The sequence below is a fragment of the Emiliania huxleyi genome (genome assembly GCF_000372725.1).
Source record: "Emiliania huxleyi CCMP1516 unplaced genomic scaffold EMIHUscaffold_51, whole genome shotgun sequence".
Lineage (NCBI taxonomy): Eukaryota > Haptophyta > Isochrysidales > Noelaerhabdaceae > Emiliania > Emiliania huxleyi.
This window is the reverse complement of record NW_005198167.1, coordinates 584,242-597,363: the sequence shown is the minus strand read 5'-3', so window position 1 is coordinate 597,363 and position 13,122 is coordinate 584,242. Positions and strand designations below refer to the sequence as shown.

Here is a 13,122-nt window from a genome sequence, read left to right as displayed (position 1 = left end):
CGGTGGTGGGGAGGGCGGCGGCGGCGACGGTGGCGGCGGCGAGGGCGGTGGTTGGGACGGCGGTGGCGGCGACGGCGGCGGTGGGGAGGGAGACGGTGGCGGCGGCGACGGTGGCGGCGGCGAGGGCGGTGGTTGGGACGGCGGTGGCGGCGACGGCGGCGGTGGGGAGGGAGACGGTGGCGGAGGCGACGGCGGCGGAGGCGACGGCGGCGGAGGCGTGGGCGGCGGAGGCGATGGCGGTGGCGGCGACGGCAGAGGCGGCGACGGCGGTGGAGGCGACGGCGGTGAAGGCGGCAGCGACGGCGGGGGCGGCATAATGAACTTGACGCTCGCCGTCCCCGACCCGTCGCCGACGGCCGGCTCCGTACACTGTGGGTCGTCGGTCACCATGCTCTGAAAGCTGTTTTTAGCCTGTATCACGACCTTGCCGTCCCCAACAGCAGGAAATTCAGGCCCGGCGACGAGGTAGATTGTCCCGAACGACAGCGATTCCTCCGCATCGAAAGAGATGTCTTTCGTCGCAAGGAGCCGTGGACATCCGTATGTCGACCCTGACCGGCATTCCTCCTCGTCAGTAGCCGGTGCTGGGTCATTGAGCGTACCGTTGTGCGTGAGATTCTTGACCCAGCCTGAAGGTGCCAGTCCTGCCCCAAAGGTCAAGCGGAGCCCAGTCGTGCCCTTTTCGTAGGCAGTGCAGTCCTTTTCCGGATGAGAGACACACGACCACCTGCGGATGCTTGTCGTGTTTGAAGATGACAGCATTGTGCCGTTGACACAGCAGTCATTTTGCCACGGAGGTGCGTAGTCCATTATCCTCCACACTCGACCCAGTTTCTCGTCCGAGTTGCACGCCTCGTCCGCGCAAGCCAGCTTGAGATCAAGGCGGCCCCCTCTTTCGATTTTGGCTTTGACACCAACCCTGTCGCAATTGCCCTCCCAATTTTCATTGTTTGGGTCAGGAGCGGTGCAAATGTCGTGGCTAGCACGATTCTGCACTCTGAAGTAAACTGCGACTAGATCATTCCTCTCGAGCGCATATGTTTTACCGGTGTCGTTATGGCCAAAGGGACATTTCCTCCAATCCCCAGGGTAGGGCCCCGCTTCCGGAATCTCTGGCATGCCACCATTGGGGTATACTTCGCACCATTTAGGGAATCCAGCGACGGCGGCTCTGCCACTGCAAGAATACGTGCTCTGGACTCCAGAGCGGCCGCCAGTTTGCATGTGCCTGGACCTTGGTCAAGGGCTTGCACGCGACAATGAGCAGCGAGGAAACCGCTCAATGAGCCGTCGCGTTGTTATCCCCTTCTCGCCGAGGACGCGCGATGGGCCAAGTCGGCGCGGCGCGCGACAAGTTCGGATCTTGTCGTTGCCCAACGGCTAAATCGATGCCTCTTTCCCCACGTGATGCGTTTCAGTATATGTAGCTCTTATGAACATACCCGTGTATCCATCTTTGAGGCGCCGCACCGCTGGACTATTCATGGGAGACTACTCTCTCGTTGATGTTGCGTGGGTGCCGGGTGTCGTCGTCGCACACACTCGCCCTGCAAGCGCCAGCGCCGGCACAACGCGAGGGCACTTCAAAATCGGACAGCGCCACCTCGGTGCTGTAACTCGCGGGGTCGAATACATACAAATCGTCCGCGGGTTGGGAGGGCGTGCGCAAGTAGTTGAGGCCGTCCACCTCGCACGGCGTGCCCCGGTCGGTAAATTGGTAGTAATAGTTGTGGTGGCCGCGGAGCCCCTGTGCGTCCCACTTGTCGCACTGGCCATGCGGCGTCGCGGCGACGCCCATGTAGACGAGGTTGCCTAGTCGCAGCTGCGAGCGTGAGGAGACGCCGCTCAGAGCGGGTCGCTGACCACACCCAGGCGGGCCGTGCTCACCTGTGCGATGCGAATACAAAGTCAGGGGGGTGCGATAGCCACCGACCCGTGTCTTCTCCCGACGTGCTACGCGGACGTTCTGGGGTCCGTTTCCGCATCTAGGGCCGGTGCCGGTGGCATTGTCGAGCCACTGAGGCCCGAGCGGGCCGCCGCAGCGGTACGAGCCTGCAATATGAATACGCCACGATCAGGGCGTGAATACGGTCGAGTCGGAGCAGCGCATGAATGCGAGGGACGTGAGCAACAGCGGAATACAGCGGAATGCGTGTCCTCTCGAGCGGTAGTTGGAGCACAAAGATCTGTACTCCGCTTCTACGGGTGCGAGCCAGACGCATAGGAGCAGCACTTGCAGCAGCGGCCCAGCCGCGGGAAATCGAGGTAGCGAACCCCGCCGGTGGTGAGCTGCGTGCACGCGGTGCCGGGGTGCAACGCGGAGCAGAGGTGATCTCTGCTGCCGTCGGCGAGTGCGATCCGCTCCGCCTCGGGGTAGAGCAGCGAGTAGGCACCCGTCGTATTCTTGCCCCGAGGCGGGCTGCTAAAGGCGGCGGCGAAGCGGCGGGGCCACATCGGCTTTGGTGCCATCAGCTTTCCGTTAACCAAAGGAGGCAGCACCTACAGCCTCGGGCAATCTCGCGATTCTTTCCCGCCGGTCGGCAACGTCGAGTTGCGAAGAGAGGGACGGTGCCTTTGCATCCACCAGCGGCGGCAAGGCGCGCCCGGCCACCAGCGGCAGCCGGCCCACCGCCGCCGCCCGAGCCTCGCCGCCGCCCTTGGGTTGGATTGGGGCCAGCGGCCAGCGCCGCGCGCCGCCGCTCGCCGCGTCCTCAAGCGGCGCAGGGAGAGTGCTGCGACCGGCGCGCGCCGCGCTCTCCAAGAAGTCAACGACGAGCTGGTCGGTGGCGGGCTGCGCTGGCCAGTTGCCGTGCGTGCCTGTGGGGCGTGGGAAGGACGTGTCCCGGACAGCCTCGTGCTGCCGTGTGTGCGAAGACACCGCGCCGTCGTACATACACGCGACCACGCGCGCGTTGCAGCGCTCCCAGCGCTCCCCCTCCCAACCTCCCAACCCGCACCCGCGGCCGCTGCTCCGCTCCTCGCAGGCCATGTTCGCCGCCCGGTCGACGTGGCGAGGCTCGACCGGCCGCGGCTGGATGGGGGTGGCGGAGAGGGAGGTGGTGGAGATGGGGGTGGTGGAGACGGACGGGGGGGGGGGGGTAGATGTTGCAGGGGAGATGGTGCCGGAGGGTATCCAGGAGGAGGGGATGGGGGAGGGAGGGGGTGGCGGAGATGGAGGTGGAGGGGGTGAGAGTAGTGGTGGAGATGGTGCAGCACGCCTCGCCGCAACCGTGCAGTGCCGCGTACACGCCGAGGGTGCGGTGCAGCGGCTCGTACACCCAGCCTAGGCGCGCTTCCTCGAGAGGTCAGACACTCGGTGTTGACCTCCGGCAATCTTGCCAGGGAATCTCGGCTCGATCTCGCTCGGCGCGCCGTCCGACGAGCGGCCGCCCTGCCAGGGGATGGTGGTGTCGTTGCGGTCGTGCAGCTGCAGCACGTAGGTGGTACGGCGGACCGGCGACGCGAGCAGCTCCGGCTCGACGAGGTGGCCGAGGAGGGGTAGTGCGAACACGACCACCGCCGCGAGGAGGAGGGCCGGCGACGCCTGCGCCAGGTGGTGGACGAGCATGCCACCGTTGCTCTCGCCGAGCGCGAACACGCGAGACGCATCGAGGCCGTGTGCGGCGACGAGCGACGAGACGAGCCGGGTGGCGAAGGCCACGTCGTCAAAGCAGGTGCTCCATGCGCAGCGGGAGCAGCGCCGCAGGGTGCTGCAGGAGGCGTGGCAGTATGAGTTGTTGGTCCTCGGCAGGCACGTGGAGGAGTCGCCGTTCGTGCCGACGTTCCACCCTGAGTCGTGCCCGTCCGCCATCCCGTCTGGAAAGGCGACGACCCAGCCTCGCGCGGCGGCCGTCGAGACGAGCGGCGCGTGCTGCTCGGAAAAGCCGCTCGCGTTGCCGCCCTGGCCGTGGAAGCTGAGGAGGAGCGGGCCGGATGGCGGGACGCACGGGAGAGTGAGGAGCAGCGTCCGGTTCATAGCGCCGAGCGTGGGTTGGCGCATTGGGAACGTGCACCGCAAGGGCTGGCCGCACGGCTGCTGCTCGCATCGTAGCCCGTTCATCGACCCTACTCGAGTTCACACTTGACACGGGACTCAGCACTGTGGGAGCCGCCTAAGCGACTCCAAGTGGGCGGCGAAGCTATAGCAGAAAGAATTCTTAAGATACAAGCCTCTCTCACAGCACACTGGCACGACAAGGGCGCAAGAAAGAAAAACATGTGCGGACGCAAGCAGCGTATCATGTGTGTCCACTGCGAAAAGAGATAGGAAGAGGCAGACTCCCTAGGGTGGGCGACGGCTAGCGCATCACACCCCTCTCCTTAAAATCCCTGTGTAGTGGCGGCGTGCCGTCCTTCCTCCATCCCTCCCTTGGGTTGTCTGTTTTCTTTCTTTCTTTCTTTTTCATGTGTGTCCCTGATTGAGAAGAGAAGTAAGTTGTCGTCCTTACTCGAGTACTTACAAGATCCTCTCCTTCTCTCGTTTTGGCGTGTCCGTTTTATTTATTTATTTTATGCCTTTCTTTTATTTATCTCAGATCTTCTCTCTCTGTTGTGCGAGGCGTGAACCGCGCCATTCGCTCTCACCTGGCAACCCTGTCTGCACGTCTCGCGCGCGCGTGAACAGGGCTCCAGGCCCCAAATTACGTACGTGTGAGTGTTAGAGTTGTTTGGTATTGCTAAAAATCTCACAGACTCAGTCGTTCTTCGCACGGCCTCGCAGAGCAATCGTCAATCAAAGAGAGATTTTTAATATACCAACACAAATGTGTTGTTGTTGTAAAATTCTTATGTTGTACTCAGAGAGTCAGTCAGTCAGTCTTACACACCTCCAAGCATGGAGGACGGGCCCACACGCACACACACGCTGCACACGATTGGCTCGGGAGCCGACACGAGGCGCGCTGTCACCGGCCGTAGCACTGGGTCCGGACTGCTGGACGCACAACACACAGCTCACAGGACAGCTCACGAGGTGGCGCTGTATAGTGGGGTTCTCAGGGACCGACATGGGAGAAGAAGGTGGAGCACAGGGACGGGTGGTTTGTGCTTCAACGCCGGGTGCAGACCTTTCAACGGCCCTGACTGGGGAGGGAGCATTTGGTCTCCCAGCAACCCTGATGACGGCTCGCCGAATTTCGAATCAGCCGGGGGCCGCAACTTGTACAGCGGGTCAGCTCCCCAGATGACGCGGTATCGTGCGGTTCTACAGTCGCTGAACGACGTGCGACGTGCACAACATGCACCCAGATACTTTAGGCCTAAGATATGTATCGGAGCACTTAGGCTTGTCACTTAGGGCGTGTCGCGGACCTGCTGGGCCGCCCGCGGCGGGGAGGGAGGGGTTCTCGATCCTCGTGAATGTGTACATCCGTGAATCCAAAATATTTGGAGCCCCAAAAGCTGCGTCACAGCACGGGTCAGAGCCCGCCTTGTAACTAGTCATGTGTGCATTGACCACCCTCGCCTCGCGCGCGCGGGGCGAGTTACAGTTTGAGGCCATATGAAGAAAAACTTGCCAAGAGGGGGAGCGGACCGAGGAACCTGACAGCGCCTGGCGAACCAACCCTCTCGCTGGGTCTAGCAAGGCTGCAGCCGGCAGTCCCGCCTAGCCCGCCTTTGCCCTCGCCTCCACACCGCCCTCGCCACCTCCGCCTAGCGGACGCGAGCCACCCCCGAGCGTTTGGATAGGCGGCTCGTAGTCGAACCGCTCCGGCGGCGAGACACCTCGTCGTCGACGGGAAGGCGGAGCGGCGAGCCGCCGTAGCAAGTGGGCACCGACGAGGCGGGTGCGCGGAAGAGGAGGGCGCCCGGACTCGACTCGATGTCGAGGATGGCAACCTGCTTCGCGTTCTCTCCCGCAAAGGGCGAGACGTGGCTCCAGAAGACAGCCAATTGCCTTGGCGGCGTTCACGGTCCAAGGCAGGGCCTGCACCTCCACGCTGATATGCCGCATCTCATAGGTTACCCCGGGCGACTCTTTTGCCGTCCTCTTGCTCCCCAAGCCAGTTCAAGTAGCGCCAGGTCGATGCGCTTCACCGCCACCGCTGCGAGATGGAAGACTCCCCGAGCCCTTGAGCATAGCCTGCGATCTCTGCTTAGATCCTTATCGTCTGACACGATGCACGCCGTGTACTCGTCGTATCCCACACTCTGCACCCAGTCTGTCATGTTCGCTCCCTGCAAGATGTGCAAGTCCGCCATGTCTGGATGGTACTGCGGGTCGAAAGCCAAGAGCGCGAGTGCGGGCCTCGCCGTAAACCGCAGGGTCCAAAGCACCTCCAGGTTGTCTAAGAGAGGCGGCTCCTGCCACCATGTGTAGACGTCGGCGTCCAGCAGCGCCTTGTTCGCTCGGTAGTCCTCGCAGACAACCTCGAAGGTGTCGGACCCGTTTGCGCGGAGCGACGCGGAGCGACGCTTCAGGTACAGGCAGGCGCCTGGGTCGACCTCCACCGCAGTAGCCGATGCTGCGACTTGCGCGTAGCAAGCCACGCTGTCGCCGCGGCGTGTCCCAATCTCCACGACGCGCTTTCCGCGAACATGCGGCAAGATCGCTGTGTGGAGGACCTGCGGCGAGCGTATGGGGGACGTGTCCACCGGGCTCACGAGATCTCCACACGATGAAGCCGCGCGCGGCTTTGCAGGTGCCGTCGTCGATCGGAGCCAATCAGTGGCCACTTTTACGCTTCGCGGCGGGTACATGAGGACGCCACTGGAGATAGCTGGGCAAGTGGACACTTCCGGCGGCGGAGGGGTTTGCGGCTTGAGGGCCACCAAGGTCCATGGAATGCTCTCGCCTGAGCAGCAGTCGCCGTCCGAGTGCCAACGGCGGACCGTGCACCGCGGGTGCTGGTCCCAGCAAGCTTGGAAGTTCTGTCCGCAGCAGCGGGTCACGGTGTCCAGGAAGAGCATCTGTGTGGGCGCAAAGAGCAAGCTCCGCATCGGAAGCTGCTGTCTTGACGCGGACGCGCCCGTCCAATCAACAAGGCTCCCAGTTGCCGCGTGCCAGTACGGTGAGCGGAATTGACCCGTCCAGTCTCGCTGCTCAATACCTGCCTCCTTGAGTAGGAGCCCAAACCCCTGTTGTAGCACGTTGTAGTACGTGTTTCGCCTCAGCAGTCGTCGGGACGGCTTTTCGCGACCGTACACCGACCAGGTTCTGTTTAGTATGTAGGCGGCGGTGGAGCCCTTCCACCGCCGCTCCTCGTAGACGTGAGCAAAGATTCGCTCGATGGTGGCAGTCGACATGATGTGCGAGCCCTCTGGATGCGCGTCGTACGTGGAGTCTGGCTCGAAGGGTTGCCCTTGCACGATGCCAACCAAGGCGCCAACGGACTGCGGAAACGCACCCGCGTGCATGGCGACGAGTGTCGCATCAAAGTGGGGCATGACTGGCAGGTAGTCCACCTCTGAAAACACGTAATAGCTGAAGCCAGCGCCGCGTGAGATGGCAAACGCATGGAGATACATCCCATACGAACCGAGCGAATTGTTGCTCACGCGAACCTCCTCTATCTCGCACGGAAGTAGGCGAGGAAGGTTGCCGAGCGACGCGTAGCCCGCGATTTCGCCGCGTCTCGCGTCCGTTGGTAGCATGATAAAGACTCTGGCGAGGCTGTGGCACAGCACTGTGAGCGACCAGACGTGTAGCCACAGCATCCTCTCCGGCGGCACCGGCCCGTCACGAAGGTTGAGGCATCTGTCGTTTCCGCAGCGAAAAGGTGAACCGAGGATGACGTACGCAACCTTCATCTTTGTCTTAGCCAGCAGCCGAGCAGCGTCGGGGGGCTTTTGAGACTAGCCCCGGCCGTCACGGGACCGAAGACGTACCGGCCGTCACCGTTCGCGCTGGCGAATTCTCGCGGCTTTCGGAACTTTTACGTTCCAGCATCGACCAAATCTCAATACGATTGGTTATCACGCGTGTGAAACATCCAACTTCACGCCTGCCACTCACGCGCCGCGGCAGTGTCGGCGCTTTAGAGTACCGTTCAGCCGACGCACGACTCAACGCCGCCCATGTCGGTCGGTAATTACTACACACGGTTCACTGTTTTGAGTGAGAGAGCAATCGCTCAGACCTCCAATTGACAGCACAGATCAGGGAAAAATCGACATGGTACCGTAGAAGCCCCGCTGATAGCATCGGCTGCCGCGCTGTGCGTGGTGTGTGATCTGTGTGTGTCTCGCGTCGACTCTTCTGGCGCGCGCGGTGGGTGGTGAGAGCGAGCAGGAAAGCGAGAGAGGAGAGAGAACAACCGACCCCCCGCCTCACTGCCTGAGCGTTCGAGCTCAAGACACAAGAAGAGATACACACACTACGAATATATGGAATAATTCAGTGTTCACTATACCGGCAAAAAAGTGTTATCACTATCGCGCGACCCCGACCATACCGGCACACGTGTATGCACACACAGAAGCAGCATTGTTGCGCACGTTCCACATCTTGCACACGCACATTCACGTGAGCGAGCGCTCACTCTGGCACTCTCACCTCTTACACAGACAGCGTCAGCACATTCTGTGCCTCTCGGGATGTGTCCTCGGTCCATCTCATTGGCGCCCCACTAAGCGTCCTCGCCGGGAGGCTCCCGCCCGCCGCCGCCCGGGGCGGTGCCCTGCCCGCCGGCTGCACCCTCCTTTGGCGTCTGCTCGGCGGTGCCCTGCGGGGGCGATGGGCCGTAGGCCATCATTCCGAACGTTGGCGCTCCCATGCCGAAGCCAGGCGTTCCCATGCCGAAGCCAGGCGCACCGAACCCCATCCCAAAGCCGGGAGGTGGCGTCTGCGGGAAATCTTGCGGGTCAAAGCCCTGCTGCCCCTGCCCCTGAGTTTGCTGGCCCTGCTGCTGCTGGAACGCTGCGCCCTGCGGCGGCATCCCCATCCCTCCCTGGGGCGGCATCCCCATCCCTTGGGGCGGCATCCCCAGCCCGCCTGGCCCGAGCGGCGCACCGTACCCAGGTGGCTGCCCACGATGCACTGGCCGGGTGGGCTGCCAGTTGGTGGGCTGCCCCGCCGCCTCCACCGCCTCCAGCGACCGGAGCAGCTCACCCTCCGCCGTCTGCTCCGCGACAAACGCGCTCGCAAAAGCCTCCCACGCCTCCTCGCGCGCCGCCGCCGCCTCCTTGAACGCGTCGTGCGCGGTGTCGAGCGGGCCGACGCGCCGCTCGCGCTCCTCCTTTGCCTGCTCCGGCGCGGCCGCCTTTCGCCGCTCGAGCTCGGCGGTGTCGATGGCGCTGGTGGCCCACTCGTCGAGCGCCGGCTTGAGGATCTCCGCCACGCGTGCCTCGAGCTGCGCCTCGCTCGCCGCTCGCGCCTTGGCGACCCGATCCTCCAGCTGCGCCCTTTGCATCTCCTTCTGCATCGCCCCCCCCGGGCCAGTCGGCTGCGGCGGCGCCTCGCTCCCGCCCATGCCGCCGCCCATGCCGCCGCCCATGCCACCGCCCATGCCGCCGCCGTCGCCGCCTCCGCCCATGCCCACGCCGCCCACGCCGACCAAGCCCATCCCGCCCAAGCCCATGCCGCCCAAGCCCTCGGGCGCCATCCCAAACTCGCAGCCGCCCGTCGGTGGCGGCACGCGCCACTCGGCGGAGGAGAAGGGGCCGATGGAGGCGGTCGGAGCGCCGGAGATGGGGCTGGGCGAGCTCTGCGCCGTCCAGCTGCCGGGCGCGAAGCTTTTCGCGGCCTCGGGAGGCGGGCCTCCGAAGGGGCTCTCCGCGGTGCGGCTCCGCCACGGGCGCGACTCGACGCGCGTCCGTCGGTGCTCCGCCTCGCCTTGCGGCGCCTGCTCTGCGCCCTCGGGGGGCTCGTACCCCACCGACGGCGCCTCGGCAGGGGCTCCTCCGTACAGGCTTTCGGAGAACTGCGTCGCGGCACGCGCGGCCGAAAACTTGGTCTCGACCGCCGGCCGCCGCCGCTGCTCGCTCTCTCGTGGGCGCCGCCTCCGCTCGGCGTCGGCGGGCGGGGCGCTGCTCCGGAGGGCCGGCTTGCTCCCGAGCTGTGCGACATCCTGGATCACGAGAGCTGGAGCCGCCGCCTGATCGTGCACCAGGAGAGTGAGATGGGGCAAGAGGGCGGGGGTGGGAGGGCGAGAGGGCCCGCGCCTGCTCGTCGACCACAATCACACCTGTTCGCCGGCCCCAATCGGTGGTCCGGGTCGAGCGCTCGTCGACGCACACCATGCCGATCCTGCCGCCGAGATTGTCTCCGACCACCCACGCCTCGCCGTCGTACCACAGCATCTTGGTGGGGTCGCCGACCTTCTCGTAGCAGCCGTAGCGGCGGTAGGGGTTTGTCGAGCCGCCATAGACGTCCACGCCATGGTGGCTTCCGAGCACACTTTTCGTGAAAACGCCGAGGTATTGGACGGCGCACCCCTCCGGGCGGGCACCGGTGAGGGCAATCTTGTCGGAGAGGTGACGGGTCGTGGCGGGCACCACCCGGGCCTCGGGCCCTTCGGGCGGTGGAGCCGAAGCTGCCGCTGCTGCAGTGAGACGGACGCCGCTGTCGAACCACGACTTGACCTCGAGCATGTGCGTGTCGCGAGCGCGGGGGGGTCGCGCCGCGGCTCGGGTCTCGCGACCTGGGCCGAGGAGGGCGAGGAGGAGCGCCATTGTGTGTGAGCACCCGCGGCTCTGCTCCGGCTGGCCTGCTCCGGCTGGCGTACCTGCTCCGCTGGCGTCCCTACTAGCTGGGTACTTCCGGCCATTCAACATAAAAAGACTTCCCCGCCCGAAATGAGGGCTGGGCGAGGCGGGAGGGGTGGTGGGGTCCAGGAGGGCTCGCCGCCCCCCCGAGCTCGGGTGATAGGCAAGAGGGCTCGGGCGCCGGGTGGGCTCGGAGGGACGGTCGGACAACAAAGGGAGATCTTCGTGGCGGGAGGGCTCGATCGAGAGGAGTCGGAAGGGCCTCCGGGAGGGGTCGCAAAAAAAGAATGGCGCTTGCTTTCTTCCTATGGATCTGCTATCTGATGTTGGTGTGTGTTCTGTGGAGCAACAGACGAAGCGCTGAAAAGGGGACATTTCGCTCATGTGTGTCATATGCACCTTTTTGAGCTGCCCCCCCCCCCCCCCCCTTCACAGTCACACCACTGGTGAGCGCGGAGGTGCGCTGCTGCGCTCGGCGGTCTCGCCTCCTGTGTGGCGTGACCCCTCGAGCGTGACCCCTGACCCGTCCCCCCCCGCGGCGGAGGCGGAGCGCCAAATAAATAAATAAATAAAACGGACACCTCTACTAGGAGATGGGTAAAAAGGAACAGGTCCCCGCCCTGCGGTCTTTGTGCAGGGTTCTTTGTGGGTGTGGTCGGCGGCTAGCCGGGGTCGTCCTCCCAATGGTTGGGTAGTAGGGCTAGAGGGTCGCTCTACACTTAGCCTCTGCAGCGAGCGAGCGCTCAACTTAGCCCCCGCACGGAGCCGGGCTCGGACTTAGACGCTGTATGGTCGGGGGCCATGAACTTAGACGGCACAAGGCCAAATCCGGGTAAAACCCGGGTATACCTGCAAAAGTCCAGGTTTACCCGAAAAATACCTGGACGCGTCCCGACCAACGTATGCCGCGCACGACGCCATATCGCCTTGTCCCAGGGCCAGTGCGCTACTTGCGGCGCGCAACTCCTGCTCAAGTACGCGCACCGTACCATGTGCTGCCGCTATGCGTGTCTTAAGGCGGCTGCGGCGAAGCGGCGGGCGCGGCATGCCGACCGATGGCAGTGCGGACGATGCGGTTGCGATGTGTTCTGCTTCAAGATCGTGGCGGTGCTTGGCATGCACTTCTGCGATCCCAATCAGCTCATCGCAACGAAGCAGCGCAACAAGCTGGCTGCTGCCAACAAGGCCCTATGCTAGATCTACCTCACGCGCGGATCGTTCAAAGAGGACCAGCATACACAGGCTTCCTTGACATGCGTTTGTTTGAGCTTGAGGCTATTTGTGAGAACTGTTTGGCTTGAAGATTGCGCTCAAGAAGAGCAACGAGAATCGGAAGAGGAGGATGCTGAGGCGGCGATTGCTGAGCATGAGAAGGATCGATCCGGATTAGAAGGCGCCCGCCGCAGGCGAAGAAAATTTGGGGGCTAGCGCCGTATCGTTGATCACGGTGGGAGCCTCTTGGCCCCAGGCTGTGCCACGGCCGACTTAGCCGATGTAAGAGGCTCTCGCTGATCTTAGACCGCGTAAGCACCCCAGCGTGACTAGTCACACTTAGACCCGCTCAGCCTCGAGGCTCAGAACTTAGACTACTACCCAACCAGTGTCCTCCCGATGGGGGACTAGCACTATCCGCCGGTTTAGAAAACACTCTAATTTTTAACACATGTATGTACCGCGCGCGTGCCGCGTGCGTTAACGATACTCGTCAGCACAAGAGGAGAGTGGTGAAAAGCCGCCAACGAGAGACGTCGCCCCGAAACGCCTACTAGCTACTTTATCATTCCCGGCGCGCGGCCCTGGAGCCACACGGCCAGCCTGGGAGCACATGACCCCCGTCGCCCTCGACGCTCGGCTCTCCCGAAGCGCCGCCCCCCTCTCGAACTCACGCGCTGCCGTAGAGGGTGAGCTTGCCGTCCGGGCCCGCGGCGGCGAGCAGCGAGGCGGCGGCGCCGAACGAGACGCCGCTCGCCGCCGCCTTGTGCTGCGCGAGCGACGCCCACGACTTTGTCTCGTAGAGGGAGGTGGTGCCCGCGGCGGCGGCGAGGAACTGGCCGCTGAAGTCGAAGGCGGCGGAGCGGACGGGCGCGCCCACGTCGATCGTGTGGATGTTTTTCAGCTTGCGCAGGTCCCACAACTTCAGCGCGCCTGCCGGGGGGCGGGAGGCGGGCCGCGGCATCACGAGACGGGCACGGTGGGGGGGGGGGCGCCGCCGCGAGGACGCGCGCGCGGCGCGCGCGCCCTCGGCGCCGCCGGTGGCGAGGTAGAAGCCGTTCTCGGAGAAGGATAGGCACGAGACGGGCTGCTCGACGTCGAAGCTGGCCACGTTTGCGCGCGACTTGATATCCCACACCTGTTGACGGGGGCAGCGAGAGCGGCCGGTCTCAGAGCAGGGCGAGGCAAGGGTGGGCAGGGGCGAGGCAAGGGCATCAGAGCAGGGCGAGGCAAGGGTGGGCAGGGGCGAGGCAAGGGCTGTGTGGC

General features: G+C 64.2%; 4 protein-coding genes across 4 annotated transcripts; all 4 read right to left on the bottom strand.

The window, feature by feature from the left end:
- Nucleotides 1-1,412: 1,412 nt before the first annotated feature.
- On the bottom strand, nt 1,413-2,489 carry EMIHUDRAFT_421996 (hypothetical protein). Its single transcript, XM_005766516.1, has 3 exons — nt 2,214-2,489; nt 1,999-2,052; nt 1,413-1,812 (listed from the first exon to the last, which is right to left on the bottom strand). Exons 1-3 carry the CDS (start codon nt 2,467-2,469, stop codon nt 1,478-1,480), a joined length of 645 nt encoding a protein of 214 aa, XP_005766573.1. The 5' UTR covers nt 2,470-2,489; the 3' UTR covers nt 1,413-1,477.
- A 794-nt stretch (nt 2,490-3,283) lies between these two features.
- On the bottom strand, nt 3,284-4,000 carry EMIHUDRAFT_212170 (hypothetical protein; the record flags this gene model as incomplete). Its single annotated transcript, XM_005766515.1, has 1 exon — nt 3,284-4,000. One exon carries the CDS (start codon nt 3,998-4,000, stop codon nt 3,284-3,286), a length of 717 nt encoding a protein of 238 aa, XP_005766572.1.
- A 1,961-nt stretch (nt 4,001-5,961) lies between these two features.
- On the bottom strand, nt 5,962-10,696 carry EMIHUDRAFT_464601 (hypothetical protein; the record flags this gene model as incomplete). The annotated part of the gene is made up of 4 exons (XM_005766514.1): nt 10,102-10,696; nt 8,636-10,034; nt 6,832-7,508; nt 5,962-6,564 (listed from the first exon to the last, which is right to left on the bottom strand). Exons 1-4 carry the CDS (start codon nt 10,609-10,611, stop codon nt 5,962-5,964), a joined length of 3,189 nt encoding a protein of 1,062 aa, XP_005766571.1. The 5' UTR covers nt 10,612-10,696.
- Nucleotides 10,697-12,295: 1,599 nt separating this feature from the next.
- EMIHUDRAFT_464600 (hypothetical protein) lies at nt 12,296-12,994 on the bottom strand (the record flags this gene model as incomplete). Its single annotated transcript, XM_005766513.1, has 2 exons — nt 12,296-12,789; nt 12,883-12,994. Coding segments are annotated over 2 exons (375 nt in total), but the record flags the coding sequence as incomplete, so codon positions are not given.
- Nucleotides 12,995-13,122: the final 128 nt, after the last annotated feature.

What these genes read in the sequence shown, in the direction of transcription:
- EMIHUDRAFT_421996 (XM_005766516.1), bottom strand. Translation starts at nt 2,469, where the DNA reads ATGGCACCAAAGCCGATGTGGCCCCGCCGCTTCGCCGCCGCCTTTAGC. An exon ending in GTGCTGCTCCTATGCGTCTG is followed by an intron (nt 2,053 to 2,213) that starts GCTCGCACCCGT and finishes TTCATATTGCAG; the next exon opens with GCTCGTACCGCTGCGGCGGC. An exon ending in GTGGCTCGACAATGCCACCG is followed by an intron (nt 1,813 to 1,998) that starts GCACCGGCCCTA and finishes AGCTGCGACTAG; the next exon opens with GCAACCTCGTCTACATGGGC.